At 50.8% G+C, this 19,927-nt stretch overlaps 1 protein-coding gene across 7 annotated transcripts in view; it reads right to left on the bottom strand.

Annotated features, from left to right (window-relative positions):
• CACNA1C (calcium voltage-gated channel subunit alpha1 C) overlaps positions 1–19,927 on the bottom strand; it is a 647,971-nt gene that overhangs the window by 86,901 nt on the left and 541,143 nt on the right. For all 7 annotated transcript variants that reach the window (XM_030939233.1, XM_030939228.1, XM_030939229.1 and 4 more), the window contains exons 20-29: positions 17,296–17,425; positions 16,011–16,070; positions 11,060–11,166; positions 7,831–7,918; positions 7,231–7,338; positions 6,005–6,057; positions 5,545–5,691; positions 3,964–4,165; positions 1,967–2,125; positions 1,256–1,366 (exon numbers count right to left, since the gene is read on the bottom strand). In XM_030939233.1, coding sequence (XP_030795093.1) covers positions 1,256–1,366; positions 1,967–2,125; positions 3,964–4,165; positions 5,545–5,691; positions 6,005–6,057; positions 7,231–7,338; positions 7,831–7,918; positions 11,060–11,166; positions 16,011–16,070; positions 17,296–17,425 — 1,165 coding nt within the window. The remainder of the gene's footprint in view (positions 1–1,255; positions 1,367–1,966; positions 2,126–3,963; positions 4,166–5,544; positions 5,692–6,004; positions 6,058–7,230; positions 7,339–7,830; positions 7,919–11,059; positions 11,167–16,010; positions 16,071–17,295; positions 17,426–19,927) is intronic.

Below are 19,927 nucleotides of genomic sequence, written 5' to 3' on the forward strand. Positions count from 1 at the left end.
ACAGAGGGATGCTAATACCTACTTCATAGGGACGTTTTGAGGACGACACACGGTGATATATGTGTAGCACATGACACGGAATCAAAACTGTGAGTTGAATATTCATGCGAAGAAGGCTACGGGTATCTCCTCAACGAACACGGATTCGAAGGCCAAGCTGGACCCTCCCCCACCCCCAGTTAATCTTGAGACTAGTAAAAACTTGAATGAAAACAGAAAATACGGCCAGGGACTCTTGCTCTTGGCCTCCTGTTGATCTGTGTTGCATCTGGGAAAAACACTAAAGGAGGGAGGAGAAGGCTCAGTGGGCTGGAGAGATTGTCTCAAGTCTGCAACTGCATGATGCTCCTAGAACTCGTTCCTTCTCATCCTTCTCCAAAAGGTGTCATGGTAGCCTGGGGGCTGCTCAGTTGCTCTTATAGCCTTCCTCAGAAGCAGCTGTCCTGGTGGTGAATCCCGGCCAGTGGATGCCGGTGATTCTGATCCATCTACAGAGGCCCAGGGTGGCAGGTGTGGCTCACAGCAGTGTCTGCCCCTCCACCACTGAGGACAGCAGGGGTGACTGGCTAGGAAGGGCACAGATAATCCAAAGGACAGGAATTCTGACCCTGCCTCATTCAGTAGAGCAGGCCTAATCTTGCCCTTACAAATGAGGAACAAAGCAGAGAAATTTGCAGGTAATTGTTCTTCCTGCACCAGAGCGTGTAAGCAGCAATGCCATAGCCTCTGAGGCAGGGAACAGGAGTGCCCACAGGCTGTAGCCCTGAGCCCTGAGCAAATCCAGCCCTGGCTGAATGTTTTATATGAGGTTGGTCTGTGTGGCTGATGAAATGGGAGGAGGGTGGAACAGGGGCCTGAGTGGATCTGGGGGGCTGGACCCAGAGAGGTTTGGTCTGCCAGTCTATGGGCATAGTTTCTTCTATTAACAGGTTATGTACTAGAGGATGGGACATAGGAGAAAGACCATCACCCTGCCTCTCCCAGGAGAGGCTCAGAGGTTCAGCTCAGCGAGGAATCTGCAGCCTGTGCATCCCAGCTGGGGTCAACACCGAGAGCTGAGAGGGTTTCCCGGAGTTGGCCTGGTTCAGCTCTGGGCAGGTGGAGGAGTTGGAGCACTGATCATTGGAGCAGGGATGGTCTTTCACTGATGCCTTTTTCCCTTTTCTCCTGATTCTGCCTTCAATACCTGCACCCCACCTCCCCGTCCTGTCCACCCCTGATGCCTGTGAATCAAAGGTCTTTCTCAGAGGCCTACCTTGGGTTTGAAGGCAATGAGCTTCAGGATCATCTCCACGGTGAAGAGGCCAGTGAAGAGCATGTTGAGGATGTTCATGGCAATTTTGAACAGGCAGCTCTGGCCATAGTGCTGCATCAGGAGAGGGGAGGAGCTGTGAACATGGGGCAGGGAGGTCTCTCCTCCTCCCCACCTTTTGCCCACCCCTCTCGGGGGCCCTTGTCTCAGCAAGACCTTCCTCGAACCCAACCGCAGAGGGCCACCCACCTCTCTGTGGGCAGTCAGGAGGACTCAGGAGAACTCCAAGCTCTTCCCTGCTCTACCATCTCTGAACACATCTGTGTTCATTTCCCCGGTTGGCCTGTGACAACTTTATGGAGACTTCCGGCACTCAAGAGAGCTTGGGAACAAGCTCTGTCCCTGAAGACGGGTGGATGCAGAACCCACCTCCACACGCCACACCTTCCCGGCAACAACGAATGTGTCCAGCTCACTCCCTCCCCTCTCCATCTCCTCCCCTCTCTCCATTGATCAACCCAGGGTGCCATGGATTCTTCCCTAAGGCCCAGAGAGGAGCACATCCTTGGCAGGGAACATCCGTCTTTCTCCAGCTGCCTCCCTTGGCGACCAGGAAGGCAATGCACTGAGCTGCCTGCCGCTCCGTTACGCTTTCCATCCCCATGGCATGCCTCCCTCCTGCAGCACCGTGGCTGTGCTCCCCCTTGGACTGACCTGCATGGCCAGGCAGATGGTGTTGAGCAGGATGAGGACGAACATCAGGTACTCGAAATAGGTGGAGTTGACCACGTACCACACTTTGTACTGGTGCTGGTTCTTGGGGATATACCTCCGCAGGGGCCGGGCCTTGAGGGCGTATTCCACACACTGTCGCTGGGAGGGTGGTGGAGGATGGGGAGAGTGGGGTTAGTTACCTGGAGGGTGTGGGGGGAGCTGGCAGAGAAGTGTGGGATGTGAATGAAACCACACACTGCAGGGTGGGGTTCTCCAGAAGTCAGAGAAATCATTGGCTGCTCTGGCTCACTTACAGGTGGGAGATGTTATTTGGAAAATGTCTCGATTTTTCCACGGCCCCCTTAATCAAGGAGAGAGCCCCTTCTTGTCAAATCCCCGTATCAAGGTCCTAGGCAGGGACCATACATCTCCTTTCCTCCGCCTGGTGATGCCTTCATGTGCCTCAGCAGGGAGTCGGCATCGCTAAGAATGTGCTTGCTGACCCACTGACAGCTGGGCTTCTCACTGATTACATCCCATGCCACAGACCTTCCTTGGGTACCTTCTCTCCTCAGTTTTTCTTTCCTGTCCTGAATCCAGTGGGCTGGAGTGCAGTGGTATGATTTCGGCTCACTGCAACCTCCGTCTCCCAGGCTCAAGCGATTCTCCTGCCTCAGCCTCCCAAGTAGCTGTGATTACAGGCACGTGCCACCATGTCCAGCTAATTTTTTGTATTCTTAGTAGAGATGGGGTTTTGCCATGTTGGCCAGGCTGTTCTCAAACTCCTGGCCTCAAGTGATCCACCCACCTTGGCCTCCCAAAGTGCTGGGATTACAGGCATGAGCCACTGTGCCTGGCCAATTAAATCAATCTTTCTTATTTGCCAGTGTCCATAAGATGGAAAAACACAGTTCACTGAGACGGAAGAAGATTCTGGACTAACTAGATTCTTGGGACTCTGGCAAAGAGCCAGTCCGTTTCTCTGCACTTTGCCTAGGCTTCCAGATCAGGAACTGGGGAATCTCCCCAGCCTCTTCTCAAACCCTCAGTCCCGGTGTCCAATACCTGAGCCTTAACGCTTTTACCTCCTCCTATTCTTTCCATCGCTACCATCATTAACCTGATATTAGATCGGGGTCTAATCCTCTCTCATTTCCACTTTCTAACTGGCCTCCCCTCTTTCCTGTCTTCTTTCAATCCAGGGTCCACGCAGCAGCTAGCAGAGTGAATCTATGCCTGAGATGTAGACTTCAAGACCCACAGGGGATTGGCTGGCCTGGTGAGGGTCACAAAGGGCACACCATGCTGCGTTCCTTCCCGTGGGCACTCCTTATTCACAGACCGGGATGTGCTTCCCCACGGACTCCTCCCAGTGGGAGCCGAGCTGGGTAACAGACCTGAGGCACTACACCTACCTCCCACCCTAACAGCTTCCTGACTCAGCCACGGCACTGCCAGCTCTCCACGGCTACCAGAACCTGTCACGATACTTGGCATCGCCATCTCACTCCCACTTAAGCCTCTTTCCTGCCCCCACCTCCCACAGAGTCCTCTGGGTTTTACTTAAGAAACCATAGAAGAGTGGTTTCCTGAAGCCGTCCTGTTCCCCACCCCAAAAGCCCTCACTCCCTCGTAGTTCTAGTTTCTCTCCTCCGTATCAATGGTGCCGACCCAATTGGGTCCTTCTATCTTGTTAACTTCTAGATAGGGCATGAGATTTTTTTTTTTTTTTGACAAAACTTTTCAGAGTATCCTTAAGTAGAAGCTTCATAGATACCTGTGGGCTGAGCACATTTGCCAGATCTGGGGTTTGCGGGAATATGCATTTCTTTTGCACAGGTCCCTCAAAAAGACTGAGAGCCCACTCTGGTTGAGAAGTAGAGATGATCTCAGTATCTGCACGGCCTCTCCCTGATGCAGCTCCTCTGCAGGGTGGGCCGCAGGCGGCCATTCCCTCCACGGGCCCCGCTTCCCTCCGCTCCTTCCTAGGAAGCTACCTGGTTCTTGTCCAGCTCACAGTTCTTGTACTCCTGCTCCCCCTGCTCCTGGAAGGTGACGATGACGAAGCCCACGAAGATGTTCATCATGAAGAAGGCGATGATGATGATGTAGATGATGAAGAAGATGGAGATCTCCACGCGGTAGTTGTAGATGGGACCCCTGTCTTCAGTGTGGGAGTCGATGGAGCGGTACAGCAGCCTGCAGGAGGAGACAGGTCCCACAGAGGGAGCTGGAGAAGCAGGGTCCCCTCTGCAGAAGGATGGTACCACTGCTCCAGGGATCCCAGGGATCAGGGTGCAGAAGACAGCTCTGGGCTGGAGTCCCAGCTTGGCCACTTACTGGCTGTGTGACCTTGGGCAAAGCTCTTAACCTCTCTGAGACTCAGATTCTTCATCTGTAAATTGGAGACAATAATTCCCGACTTTCCTACCTTGCAGGGAAGTTAGAATAATGTATAGGAAGGTGTTTTGAAACTGTGAAGAGCTATTTAAATGTAACATGAGTCATGGGCATTGATTTCAAATACTGGAAATATTGGTAAATATTGAGACAGCTTTGCAAACTGGCTGGACTCAGAGGATGTTAGAGGGAATGTAAAATAAATCTCTCCGAGAGCAAATATCCACTTAGATAAAAACACTCACATGACCCATGCTACTCCGATCACTACCAATGGTCTGGTTTTAGACTTAAGCAGTTTACATACATATGCCAGTCATTTGAGCCTGGCTCTATGCCCCACGGAGCTTGTTATTCTTCACGGACAGGGATTATCTCTTTTCCTTCCTCCGTAGCCCTGCACAGCACTTGGTTATTCTCTATCACCTATATTTTACCACATAATAATGATGACTCTCACCTAAGATCCATGCATTGCTGTTGACTTAGAAACATTTAGAATTTTCTGACTTTCAGATTCTAATTTCACTGGAATATACATTGGGAGAAAAACAGGTGTCTATACAAAGACATAAGGACCTGATGGGAAGCTGCCTGGTAGAGGTGACACAGTGTGCAAGGGCCATGGGCTGCTCTAGGCACAAACGCATTGCCTCTGCAGAGGAAGTGGGGCCCAGGCTTCCATCACCTTTCTTACTATCCTCTGTAAATATAGGCAAGGCTTTTTCTAAGGAGACCGAGGTCCAGTTAATAAAGATATCTCAGCCATCTTTACCCCAATGAAGGGCACGCTGGGAGTGGTGGTAATTTTGAATTCTATGGTGACCACAGGGCCCGCACCTGGAGAAGCTCTCCCCACACCCAACTCCCAGATGCCAGAAGGGTAATGACAGAGACCTCTGACATTGTGGCTCATGCTGAGGTTGGAGAGAGGGCTGAAAAAAGGTCCTTTTTGGTGGGAGTTTCTTGACATCTTCTAGAGAAGGAAGAGTCTGTGTCTCAGCAGTGACAGTGGACTATAAGTCGTTCTAGAAAGACATCTCACTGCCTGGGGAGGACCCAGGTAAATATGACGTTCGGAAGGAGTGCGGGACATGAACACAACTTGGGGTTGGGCTGGAAAGTCAGCACTGGCCCTTGAATGGCAGGGTTCGTGAGGCCTTGGTTTGCATACTCACTCTGGCCACCCTTCGAAGGTGGAGACGGTGAAGAGGGCCATCATGGCTGCCAGAACATTGTCAAAGTCAAACTTGCTGTTCTCCCAGCTGCGGGGTTGGATGATGGGGTGGTCAACCTCCCCGTCTTTGTACGTGATGTAGTTGCCCCTGAGAAAGGAGAAGGAGTTTACTCTGGAGTCTCCCATCTTCCCTCACGCCTGCCAGTCACCCTGAATGCTGGGTGGGATGGGACTGCCTGGCTTGACCTTCACGGTTCCAGCCACAGGAGGAGCTTCCATGGGCAGAAACTTCAGGAAGAAAAAATGCTACGCATTGTGTCAGCGAGGCCAGATTACACACAGGCAAAAGTCCAGGTGCCACTGCAGTCCTAGAAAATGAGCTGTCCCTCCTTTCTGGTCAAGCCTCCAGCCTCCTGGGGCTGACTGGCCATGGCCCTGGCTGCCCTCCCACCTCCACTCACTTGCATTCCGCCTCTGTCTGCTTGGAACTGTCTGAACAGGTGTACAGCTTTCCCTGGAAGGCAGAGAACAGAGTATTAGAGATGTTCAGTAATCAATGAGTCAATCCAAAAACAATTAGTGAGCACCTCCATAGGCCCAGCACTGTGCTAGGGACAAAAAGCATAGAATCCGGCTGGGTGTGGTGGCTCACACCTATAATCCCAGCACTTTGGGAGGCTGAGGCGGGCGGATCACAAGGTCAGGAGATAGAGACCATCCTGTGAATGGTGAAACCCTGTCTCTACTGAAAATACAAAAAATTAGCTGGGCATGGTGGTGGGTGCCTGCAGTCCCAGCTACTCAGGAGGCTGAGGCAGGAGAATGGCGTGAACCTGGGAGGCGGAGCTTGCAGTGAGCTGAGATCTGGCCACTGCACTCCAGCCTGGGTGACAGAGCCAGACTCCGTCTCAAAAACAAAACAAAACAAAACAAACAAACAAACAAAAAACAAAAGTGCAGAATCCAGATGCGCAGGGCCTGACTCACATGCACAAAACAGTGGTGAATACAGACACCAGTGCTGCAAGTAGCCCTGCAATGCAAAAACAGGAGCTCAGGTGCATGGGAGCTGTACTCTCCAGGAAGGTCTTGCCAGGGAGGGAGAAATGGAGCCGGACTCAGAGGGATGAATTAGATGGGAGTCTACACAGTGCGGGGGGTGGGGTGGCAGGGGAGAATGCTCTAGGTGGGAGAATAGCAGAACTAAAAGGGTGAGGACAAAAAAGACCAGAATCCAAGGAGGGCACTGGCCTCGCTGTAGCCGAGGAGTGCTGCAGGAAGCAGCGGGAGCTGACTTTGACAGGTGCAGGGCTCTGAAAGCTGGGTGGTGTAGCAGGGACGTGATGCTATTGGTAATAGGTCACTGCTGCAGGCTTTAAGCAAGTGACTGACACAGAGCTTCCACAGGATGAAAGTCCCTCTCCCTCTCTTTCTAGAAGGAAGGGCAGTGACCTGAAGGGCAGGTGAAGTGGAGAGGGTGAGGGGCCTCTGGCCTGGTGGCCCGATACCGCCTTCCAGCACCTCCCTCCCCTGGTCTGAAGCTGGAGTTGGGCTGCAGGTGGAGGTTACATCCAGGCCAAGTCTGGCCTGGGCCACTGTCTTGTTTGTCCTGTATCTGCCAGCTCCCTTCCCCCGGAATGCTGATGGGAGGGGAGGAAGCAGGACCACAGCGTAGCCCAGACTTTACCTTGAAGAGCTGGACCCCGATGCAGGCGAACATGAACTGCAGCAGGGTGGTGACAATCACGATGTTCCCGATGGTCCGGATGGCGACAAACACACACTGAACCACATGCTGCAGTGGGAAGGGACGGGGAGAGAGATGTGGCTTCAGGAGATGCCAGGAGCCTTTCCAGGAGGTAGCAGGGCAGCCCGTTTGCCACAAGGGAGAGTAATTGGGCTGAGAGGGGCACATGGGAAGTGATGGACCCTAATGGGATGCAAAGGCCCCCACTGGGCTCTCCGTGACTACAAGGACAAAAGCCCTGCCGACCTCCCATCTTACAGTGGGAGGAATATAGGGACGGCGGCACCACAGGGGCCCAGGGTTTTCATGGGATCTCCCTTTGGCACGTTCTGCTTAGGGAAGACGCTTTGGATGACTGCCTCTGTTACTCTTCTGTTCATTACGGATCCGGGACATGCAGTGGTACCAGTGTCCGGGACCCCACATGGCAGCCACTTGGCCTGACCATCATCTCCTCCTTCCAACCCACCCCTCACCTCTGTGGAGCTCCCACTCCCCAGAGGGCTGGCTGGAGCCTCCCTACCCATGCCCTCAACTTACCTTTAGTCCCTTGGCCCTGTTGATAGCCCTCAGGGGCCTGAGTACTCGCAGGACTCGCAAGATCTTCACGACATTGATTGCACTGGACCTGGGAGAGGGAAACAGGCAGGGTAGTAAGCTCCTCCTGTTTCTGGGGGGAGCAAAAATAATGTGGTAAGGGAGTGTCCTGAGAGGTGAATCCCAGGCAAACCTGAGAAAACGTAAAGCTCATCTTGGGGACGTCTGCATTCTGGGACCACTCTCTACTCCTGTCTCCCACCCTGTGAGAGCCTGGAGCTTGCCTATAACCCTGGGGCTTTCCTGTGGGTGAATAAATAATACGCAAGGTGGCTCAAGGCAGGTCATTAGCAATGTACTGTGCTACTTGCAGGGGCACCCACAGTGTCACAGAAGAAATCCAGAGCGAGGCCATGGGAATTCAGAGCCCAGCACAGGCACTTGCTAGCCAAGGGTCTGAGGATAAATTTCCTCAATTTTCTGAGCTCTAGTTTATTTATCTGTAAAATGGGTCTGTAATCAGCTCAGAAGGTCTTTGTAAGGGTTATATAAGAGTTCCATGTAAATCACCTAGCCGTGTGCTTGATAAACTGCCTAAATGGTACCTTTTATCATGATGCCTGCTGAAGACATCATTACACTTAAAGGAATGCCGTACTAATGGTGGGATCTCGGGCCTTGTGGCTGGAGGTGATGGGCATGGGGAGGAGATGTCTTAGTGTGTATCTCCAAACACATACCCTAGACAGTTGCCCCTGGCACCTACACCTAAAACTCACCCAGAGCACACTCAGGACTCCAAGGAAGGGTGGGCTTTACTGTTGGGGCTCAGGAAACAGCACCCTGAAACAGCTGCCTTAGAAGCAGTCTCGGAAGCACAGGTTTTTCTCTGAACTTCTCTTGCCCTCCTGTCTCCGTCCCCTTCTCCTCCGAGGCTAGCCATAGACTCTAGAATCCCTCTTCTCCAAGATGGGTCAAGAAGCCAGAACCCAGAACCCCGTTTCCTCAAAGCCAGCCACACAACCTAAAAATATTACTCAAATTTTCCCTCTGCTTTTCTGTATAAAAACTGGCCATAAAAAATCATCAGATCTACCACGTGGGAGTGAAGATCCTAAGACTCCTATTGCAGACAGGATCCTATCCCCAGCCCAGAAGGAAGGAATGCTTCACAGAGAGGCGAAGAACCTAGAGACAGGCCTTGCTGGGTTCCCCACTCAGTCTATTCATGTTAGATCCTACCCTTCTTGTCCAATCACATTTCTACATGGCTGTCCATACTTTTTTGGAACCAAAGCATAAAAATGGACAATTTCCCCTGTATCTTTGGGTCTGTATTCTGAAGGCTCTGTGTATACACGTGAAATAAATGTGAACGCTTTTTCTCCAATTAACCTTTCTTTTGTCGGTTGATTTTTTAGTGACCCTTCAGAAGGCCCTTTGGCTCCTACACTGCACTACAGGTTCCATACTCCCGGGATACTGAGGCCAAGCCAGAGCTTCTTGGAGTCTCAGGATACTGCTTTTCCCCAGTGCGATGGAGACAGCAGGAGACAGGCCCCTGAGCAAGATGCCTGGATGGTTTTTGGAGCTGTCCGTCCTACCCAGGTGGGGCTTATTAACCATACCACCTCGGGGAGCAGCTGTGGAGTACATCCTAACCCTCACGGGCTAACTACCTGAGACAGCCTCTCAAGCTTTTAGAGAGCCTCATACCTGCCTTGGGACCTTAACAATGAATGGCAGGCCAGCAAGTGCTGATTTCATGCTTTGTGTGGTCAGGATGATGTGCTCAAGAAGGGGCTGGCAGAAAGATCCGATTTCTCTGGCGCATAGCTCTTTTTTATTCCAAGAGATGCAAAGGCCACTCCTGTCTATCACTGTGTCTCTCCTACAGTCTCTCTGGGAGGGAGTCAGCTTGCACTGAATTACAACGGGAGGGGTTTAAAGGTCAGATGGGAAACACACAGGCTAAAGAGGAAGAATTCCTCGTTCAAGGTTAAATAGTGATCGAGTGGCCACGCTGGGATTCAAATCTAGACTTGTAGGCTCCCAGGCAGAAAATACGGGGTAATACAATTGATGATCACAGAAAAGGGTCTCTCCCAAGGCCCCGGTCCCTGCATGATCTCAGCCGACCGTGAAAACACGCTTGGGAGGAGAGATCTAGGAACCATAGGACTTAGGCCTTTCTTTACCATAGGTGTGACCTTGAGCAAGTGTCATGATGTCCTGAACCCCAAATTCCCCATCTATACAATGATGATAATAACACTTGCCCTGTCTCCCCCATCGTTTTGTGTGTGTGAGGACCATAGAAGAACTTGTATGTGGAAGTGCTTTGAAAGTTAAAGTGTAGGATTCACACTATTAGCTGTTAGAACTTGGTAGAAACTAGTAATCAGATCCTCCACATCTGAACGAGGTCTGCAACCTTGGCTGTACAGGGGAGTCACCTGGAGATCTCTTAGAACTCACACCCAGACTGTACCCCAGCCCAGTGAAATGAAAAACACACACACACACACTTACACGTACATACACACGCACACACACAAGACACAAATATACAGTCACACACACACACACACATACATACGCACATACATTCACATATACATCCACATACACACCCATATACACATATGCAGACACACACACACAAACACATGCATACAAGTGCATACGTATACACATACACACATCCACAAACACACATACACATATACACACACCCCACACATACACACACATGCACACATACACCCCACACTTACACAGACATATATAACACATTCCCACATACACTCATACATGAGGTGCTTTGGCTGGAGAGAGAGGGGAGAGAAAGGGAGGAGGGTCCAGGTCAGGAGAGGCCACGGTAGTGGCAGACTATGGGTTGCTGAAGGTCAGCCTAGGGCACTGGGGCCGTGGTGGAGGAGGCAGGAAGGTCCTGGAGACAACCGTTTCTTAATAGCTGAGCCTGGCCCCGCCTGTCATGGCAAAACCCAGGTATTTAAACATATTCGCGCCTGATCAACCTGCCCCAAGTGTCAGACCACTGAAGACAAGGATCCAAGAATTCAACGCCGCCATGCACCGCTTTGGAGGCCCCACCCCGCTCTCATCACACTGCGGTGGCCCTGCAGGCGGGCCCCCCAGGGTTTGGCTGTCCTCTCTGGCACCCCTTGCTAGCTGCATGGCCCGTCGAGGGCTGAGGGGGCCCACTCACTGGATGCCAAAGGAGATGAGGGACACGCTGACCACCAGCAGGTCCAGGATGTTGAAGTAGTTCCGGCAGAAGGAGCCCTTGTGCAGAAACGCCCCATAAGCCGTCATCTGCAGGGAGGGACGGAGAAACACCCGTGTGAGTGGCCCTAGCCCGAGCCCAGAGACCCCTCACACCACCCCTTCCTCCCACAGCATTCCTTGGGCAAGTCCCAAGCACCATCCATGGGGAACAGGAAGGACAAAGACAGCAATATGGTGCCAAGGAAAGAGTTCTGCTACCATGCACACAATCGCCCAAGAATCTCCCAGCCCAGGACTTCTGGGTGGCTCCTTGCACCTGCCAGGCCACGCCAGGCTCTTTAGTCCTACATTCAAAGCCTTTTCACGTGGGCCCCACCATCCCACTCTAATTTCCCACTGTTCCACATCCCAAGTCCATGGCTTCGGGCCTGCAAGGTCCTTTCCTGACGCTCTCGGGCTGGGAGCACACGTCCCAACTGCCTCTCCGAACGCTTGAGTCCTTAGGCCAGCCGAGGGCACCAGGCATCTGCAGGGAGTGGTGGTGGGGGCGGGGGGGCATGCCCAGCAGGGTGACCAGCCATCCTGGTTTGCCCAGGTTTGCTTTATCATCAGAAATCCTGAGAAGTTCCAGTGGTGACTCTGGCAGTTAGCGTACCTCCCCTTCCTGGCCTCAAAGGATGCTGACGCTTGATGCCAACTATTCTAAACTCAATTCTCCCGTCTTGCTTCTAGACTGCATCTGGAGTTTTTTAAGGGCAAAATCTGTGTGATCAGAGGGCCTACGAGGCTCCGTGGCTAAGAGCACAGGCTCTGAGGCCAGGTGGCCTGGGCTGGAATCCCAGCCCCGTGGTATTTTATTTGTGTGGCCGGGAGCAAGAAACTCAACTTCCCTTAGTGCCTCTGTTTCCTCACTGGAAAACGAGGATACGACCCACCCTACAGGGTTGTAAGCATCAAGCGGGTACTTCTGTGTAAAATACTTAGGACCCACCCTGCCCACAGTGAGCCCCATAAAAGGCTGAGCTGTCACTACAGCCTGGATTTGTATTCTGGATGCTTCCTGGATGAGGAAAGTTCTGTTCTCTCATCATAAAGTGAGGAAACTATTCCCTGGCTTTGTGAAAGCCCTTTGGAAACTTTTTAAAAGAGAACACACAAGATGATGATGACTGTTACAGGACTTGGCCATTATTACCACCCTCTGAGCCTGGTGTAAAGCTGTGCACTGCAGGCGCTCAACAAATCGCCTTTATAGCCTTTCTCATGTTGCCGACTTGCATAAGGGCCTGTGGTTATCCAGGATAAGGGCGGTGACAGGCAGCAGACAGGAAGCATCGGCCAAAGGGAAAAATGTGGAACTGATGGTGGAGAAGGGGAGCAAGGCTCCCTGGTCATCTGGGGCCCAGTTAATCTCTTTGGAATCAGAGCATGCCCAGGGCAGAGTGTCCGCAGAGCCATTCAAAAGCAAACACAGGGGGAAATGGGCAAAAATAGCTCTTGCAACCTAATTCTTTCCATTGATCTCTTGCAGCAGGGGGTCCCACAGGACTCAGGCACCTGTGTTGGGCAATGATTTTTAGAAGTGGGTAGATTATATAAAAGATGCAAGGGAGTATAGTTCCAGAAGGCCCACCATCTGGAAGGCTTGCCTCTCCGCCTCTCAGTGAAGACCTGGGACTCCCAGAGACTGGACTCAGCAGGCTCCCATAGTTCACATTAACTGAACAGCCCTCTGTGCCTGCAGAAAGCCCAGGCCTTCCCCAGCCACCTCGCTTTTAGTGTGAGGAAGGCACTGGGTCTGATTCCTTCTTGCTCCTGGCTTGGATCTTCCGAGGCTACTGCTGAACTCTGACAGAACCCTCTGCGCTCGGGGGAAAGCATTCCTCGGAGGGGTGGACTAGTGAGGCTCAGAGTGCCGACTCTGTCCTCTGGTTTTGGGCTCCTGTTTTGTCTGGGGACCCTCAAAGGAGACCAACACTTGAGCAAGTGCATGTGTGTGCATGTGGGGGCGGTGGGAGGATGCACCCAGGGCCAGAAGAAGAGTGACTGTACGAGAAAGGGCAAACGGACGTGGGGAAAACAGAGCATTTACTTGAAAGTCATCTGTGGCATTCAGGACATCAGGAAAAGCCAGGCTCAGGTGCCCCGTGCTAACTGTCCCTCTTTGACCCTGTTTTCCGACTGCCAGCCACCTGGGTCCTGCTTTCCTAATTCCACACCATTACTTGGGAAGCGGCCCTTGCTGGGGTGCTTCTATCCTGAGGAAGGAAAGGAATGGGACGTGGCTCGCTGGCTCTGCCTGGAAGGGTAGGAAAGCTCTCTCTTCAACCATGGGCCATCCCTGCCTCTGCAGGCAGCTCTCCTAGTTAGGAAACCTGTCTTTTTTATATGATTTCTACTCATGGGTCCTGATTCTACCTTCTTCCTCTTCTTTTTTTTTTTTTTCTTTTTTGAGACGGAGTCTCGCTCTGTCGCCCAGGCTGGAGTGCAGTGGCCGGATCTCAGCTCACTGCAAGCTCCGCCTCCCGGGTTTACACCATTCTCCCGCCTCAGCCTCCCAGTAGCTGGGACTACAGGTGCCCACCACCACGCCCGGCTAGTTTTTTGTATTTTTAGTAGAGACGGGGTTTCACCAGGTTAGCCAGGAAGGTCTCGATCTCCTGACCTCGTGATCCACCCGCCTCGGCCTCCCAAAGTGCTGGGATTACAGGCTTGAGCCACCGCGCCCGGCCTCCTTCTTCCTCTTCTATGTGACAGTCCCTTGTATTACTCAGGCCAACTGTTGGGGGCCTACAAGCCTTTCCTTTTTCAGGCCAAACACCTCCAGGCCCTTCCACTGTTCCTTGTGCTAAATGTCCCCCTTGGACAGCCACGGTCATCTGTGCCACAACACGACACTGGGCCTTAGGCCAGGAAGAGGGACCCAGTGGGAAGGAGGTATAGGGAGGTGTTCTGGCATTGGGGTTTCTATCGAGAAGCATGCTGAGCATAGAAGAGAGTAGAAGAGGGAGGGGATGGAGGGGAGGGAAGGACCTTGCCATGACAATGGTTGCAAAGAGACCTTTCACTTTGGCTTGTATGGCAATCCCGAAGGAGAAATAGCACCATTGAAATCCACAAGGGCAGCTCTGGAGAAGGGCACTGAGAATTGGGCCTCAGAGCTTCTCTTGTCCTAGGAAAGAGCTCTGGTGTCTGTGTGCCTCCCTGCATCTGAAGTCCAGGAATCAAACCAGCTCACCATGGAAAAGAGGTTTTGCCGCAGTGCATCTTAGTGCAGCCACACCACTTTCAGTTCCCTCTCCCGACCTCCAGGAGCCAGAGCCTGGTCAGATCTACTCTCCATGAGCAGAAAAGAAAAATCTGAGCCACATACTTGGCTAGCGGGAACCAGGGATGGAAGCTGGGGACACCTGAGTATCCTGGGCACAAGGACACAGGGGAAGGCACACAAAAACTGCCCCATTCAATTTGTATTTGGATGTGACTGAACTGTCATGTCCACCAACAGGCTGGGCCATCATGAGGGAGTCTCATCAGGGAAGGAAAGGCCTGCAGCTGGCAGTGGCATCGGTTAGGTGTGGACTTCAGCTTGCACTGGCCACAGCAAGAGGATGACAAGGGATTCTGGACTCCTTGGGAGGGGGAGTCCCAGGCTAGACTCCCAGGAAGAAGCTAAAGCTGAAGCATGGACTTCAGAGCCTTAGTCCTTCTGTTTGGGGAAAGGGTAGAATCTACCCCCTTGCTCAGAAAGGAACACACGTTCCCTGAGGCCATGGAACTCACACCTTGACTCTCAGATGAACTGGCTTGGCCATGCATTGGTTTAGAGACTCAGAAATATACCGGAAAAATGGAGGAATACTCTCTCTCCCATCCCAGTGTTGCTCGGCGGTGGGCTCTGCCTGTTCTGAGGGTAGCAATGTTGTAGCAGTTCCCTTAGCAGAACTGAGCTGGGCCAGCAGCAGGCGAGGGCTGGGGGCTGGGGGCTGGGTGCTCAGGTTCCTTGCAGCACCCGCTCTCACCCTGCTGCACTCAGCTCTCCAGCAGTTCTCCCTCCCCCACGCTCAGGGCAAGGGGCGCTGTGACAAAGCTTTGCAGCAGGTGACTGAGGGATCGGCAGTCGTCTATAGTTAGCTGCTGAAAGCCCTCAGCTCGGAGACCAGCTCCACATCTCACAGCAGGCCTGTGATCACTGTTACGTGCCCCCAACCCCAGCTTAGACCCAATGTCTGCTGCAAGTACTGAGGATGATGCTAAGGACGGGCATCCAAAGAGAGCAGCCGAAGTGATTCTTTCACGCCCCAGGAGGTTTCCCACTTTCAGAGTGTATGGAGCAGGAGGAGGGAAGGAGAGTTCTACGTGGGCTCAGGTATCAATTAACCAGAGCTGGTGCGTGTGGGCATGTATGTCTAGTGCTGCCGACGGCTGCAGCCCAAACCAGTGAAATGGCAGCCTTCATGTTGGCACAGCCAACACGTGTCCCTTCCAGGGCACAGACTGCTTAGGGGTGGCTGGAGGGAGGGGCTGTAGTGGGGTAGGTTGCTCCTGGTTTCTGAGTCTGGGCAAAGTGCATCACACAAAGTGAGGGGCACTCATTTTTCCAATTTCAGGCTTGGGAGTAAAAAAAAGAGAGTGAAAGAAAAGGAAGAGAGAAAAGAGCCAGCCAGACAGAGCAGAGATACACAAAGAAAGCCACAGAGGATGCATTGCCCAGGTTGCATTACCTTAAGGATAATTTCTAATGTAAAGATACTAGTGAAGACATAGTCTGCATTGCCTAGGATCTGAAAAATAAGCATAATTGGATTAGTGGCTCTGAGAGTGAACCCGACACCAACAGGAAGGAGCATGTGTGTTAGCGACAGACAGCGGCAGAGACCTGGTGCTGGCACAAGGGGGACAGGAGGAGCAAAGGGGGATGGGGGCTTTACCTTCAGAGCAATTTCAATGGTGAAAATGGTGGTAAAAACAATATCAAAATAAAACAGAATCTGCAAAACAAAAAGGAACAGGGTGAGGATGGGATGGGGAAGGGAGAAAAGCAGGATGGGAAGAGAGGTCAGTGGATGTTCACCAGAAAAGGGGCCACACTTCAAAATGAGATGCATGGCACTTGAGCCTTTGCACAGGGACACAGATGGAAATGGGGGGCGAGCAGCACGCACACAGCGATCCTGAGGTGGGGCTAGCCTCAGGCAGCACAGCGGCTTCCCTTGAAGCCCCCAGATAAGTGAGGTGAGCTTCCAGGGCTGGCCTCAGCTGGTACTGGATCTGAGCAGCATCTAGTTGGATGCTTTTCCCATTAATCCAATTTACTTACAAACCCAAATCGGACCACTGAGATGCTTGTCAAAAGGACAGAGAATGGGGTTTGTCTTTTTGCAGGGAGATTAAAAATGCTTTGCTCATGTGGGTGGGACTGAGCTGGCGAGCTTCCTGTATTGGTAGAAATCTACTCCTGGGTTATGTCCTCTGGGGCAAGGGAGGTGCATCCTTCAGGTGAGGTCTGCACAGGCTGACGACCGGCTTTGCAGGATTGCATACTTATTCTATTTCAGGTGATGGATCAGGGGTGGGGCCAACACCTGCTAACCTCACTAAGACAGCCCGGGACCAAGCAGGCCCCAGGAGTGCAGAGTACTTTGGCATGGGTATGGCTTTCGATCAGCAGGCTGTCTTCATGCCTACTTGGTTGGACTTGACAAAGGTTTGAGGTTTTGAAATATAGCAATTCTTAAACTGGCCTTTAATGTTGTTCAACAGAGCCTTGGGTGGGCCCTCACATTTGGTCTACTCTGCTGAAGGTACCAAGACTCTCTTTTAGGTAAGGTCAGCCTTATCACTGGCACTTATTTGCCGATGCTCCCCTTCTGGTCATAGTACGCTGGGAGCAAGGGAGGGCATGTAGTCAGTGGCCACATTTTACCAAGTTTGCAGGGAACTAGAGCTTCCTGGGGAACATCCACAGGCAATGGAAGTCCTACCCTTTGCCCATGATCAAACCAGCCTGAGCATTTGGGTACATGCTCTCTTACTTGTTTGTGGTTCTAGGGTGGTTTTCTATCAAGCCCTACTCTCTTAATGAAATGTTAGTTGTGGATCTGATTATGACATCTAGAATTGGGCTCCGGATTGAACAATGATGTCAGCAACAGAAGCTGTGGGCCCGGCACAGCTCCAGTGGGAAGGAGGGCAGAGGACACAGGCAATGCATACATGGTTCCTGAAGGAGGTGTGCTGGACCGGGTCCTCAGCAGCCAGGGAAATGCTGCTGAGCAGAATGAAGAAGAGGATCAGGTTGGTGAAGATCGTGTCGTTGACAATGCGGTGGCACTGGAGGCGAAACCTGTATGGGAGGGGGGACAGGAGGAGAGACAAGTCAAGGCAGACAAGGGGAAACAGCAGCCAGCTCTTGGGAGCCCGTCTCCTCAGCTCTTCCCAGCAGCTGGCAACAGGTGCTTGTTGGCTTCAAGTGACCTCTTCATTTTGAAGTCTTACTGCCACTTGGTAATGACAACCCCTGACCCCCATGGTGCAGATATCATCTTTGATATTTTAGAAGGTTACATCTGAGACCTTTGAGAATCTCTGAATTCCCAAATCCTGCTCTGACATTCATAACTGGCTTTTGTTTGGGGACTTATTTTCCCTGTCATTGAAAAGAAATCACTTTATGAGATCTGCTCTATGCTTATGCACAGGGAACAATAGGACTGCCCGGAGCTGGGTATGCTGAGGAGCTGGCCAAGCCGGCTTTCTGTAGGTGATTTGCTCCTGTGTAAGAGCTTTACATGTGCAATTCACTTCTATGCCCCAGCACAACTACCCAACTGAGCTTCTAGGCACTCAGTGATAGTACCAAAAATGCTAGGTTCCTAAATGCGAAAGTGTCTTGTACACCATCTCATCTTGACAACAATGTAGGAAGGAGGGGATGAGTGTCATCATCTTCATTTCACAGGTAAGAACACTGAAACCCAAGTAGGAGAAGCTTGCCCAGAAATATAGCCTTAGTGTTGGGGAGTCAGGGCTTCAAGCCTTCAGACTTCTGCTCCTGGCATTATGGTTGACTAAATGCTCTGAGAAGCCCTGCTGCTGCAGAAGCACCAAACCCTCGAAGGGCCAAGCTCTCTGAGACAATTCTGGTTTATGAGAGTTAGGAGATGGCTGTAAGAATCATCTGCTTCAAACCAACAACCCCTCCCACCAACCTCCACTGAGCTGAGGCTATGTATGGAGAGAGAGCCAGCCAGGAAGGCAGAATTGCTTGAGGATGGAAGCCAATAACAGCAGTGCTATCAAGAAATTGCAGGTTAAGCCAGTCTTGAGGTGGGGCAGGAAAGCCTGGGAATTTTAGGCCGAGCCAACACCTCCAAGGGGCATCTGGAAGAAAGCCTCCCCAGACCTACTTTAGTCCTCAGGACTCTCACAAATGAAGAAGAAGTGTTGGGGTCACAATCAAAGATCATCAGATGCACAAAAGGACAAGCCACTAAGATGGGAAATCTGAAGAAACACCGGATAAGTGATTTAGATTCCAAAGACTGGGGGTATTGGAAATATTAGATATAGACTATAAAACAACTATATTTGAAATATTTAATGAAATAAAGGACTAAATCACAAAGATGAGGAATTGATAGAAACTACTAGATTTAGAGAGATGAATCTGGAAATCAAGCAACAAATGGAACCAGCTAAAACAAAAACATATAATGGTCAAGATAAAAAATTGGTTTAAACAGTAATATAGATTAAGTTGAAAATAGAATTAAGAAACTGGAAGATACAGCTGAAGAAATCTCCCAGAATACAGAAAGACAAGGAGATGAAAGATATGTAAGACCCTCTAAGAAAGAGGGAGAACAGAATGAAAAAGTCTAACAGATGTCCACTTGGAGTGTCAAAAGGAAGAAATATAGAATTAAAAAGAAGTAACATTTAAACATTATGGCTATACATTTTCAATAACTAAATAAAAATCTAAATCCATAGGCTTAGGAAGCAGAATGTATTCTAAGCAAGAAATCCACACCTTGACACATGGTAGTAAATCTATACAACCACAAAGGCAACAGAATATGTTAAAAGCAGCTACAAATAAAGGTTAGGTTACTCACAAAGAACTCATAGTTGGAATGACACCTGGCTTTACAGTGGAATAACACCTTTCTTGTGCTGCAGGACAAAAACTGTCTAAAATGGTGTTCACAGCAAAACTATCTTTCAAGAGCAAGAAGTGAAAACAGTTATAGGTAAGTAGAGGCCAAGTGAATTTGCCATTATGGAACTAAAGGAGCTTCTAAAGAATGTACTTTAGGAGGAAAGAAAATGTTAGCTAAAGGATGGACGGAAATGAATAAAAAAATGGTGAACAAATAAAATGGTAAGGTGTACATATATCCAAACACACACTATCTATATGATAATAAGACTCATTAACTTGTTGGTTAAAAATAAAAGTTGGACTAAGATACTAATGACAATTCCATGTAAGTAAGGAGCAGATGAGTGAGTTAAAATAGTCTAAGGTCAATCTATTATACAGGAGGAGATTCTTGATATTGTTTAACATCACATTTTGTTAAGTTAAATAGAATTAGTAAATTATCAAGGGTAATCACCCAAAGAATAGAAATAGAGTTTAAACATTTCAAAAAGTGGAGAGAAAAGGCCGGGCGCAGTGGCTCACGCCTGTAATCCCAGCACTCTGGGAGGCCGAGGCGGGCAGATCACAAGGTCAGGAGATCAAGACCATCCTGACTAACACGGTGAAACCCCGTCTCTACTAAAAATACAAAAAATTAGCCGGGCACTGTGGCGAGCGCCTGTAGTCCCAGCTACTTGG

This window comes from Rhinopithecus roxellana, chromosome 10, assembly GCF_007565055.1.
Source record: "Rhinopithecus roxellana isolate Shanxi Qingling chromosome 10, ASM756505v1, whole genome shotgun sequence".
Lineage (NCBI taxonomy): Eukaryota > Metazoa > Chordata > Mammalia > Primates > Cercopithecidae > Rhinopithecus > Rhinopithecus roxellana.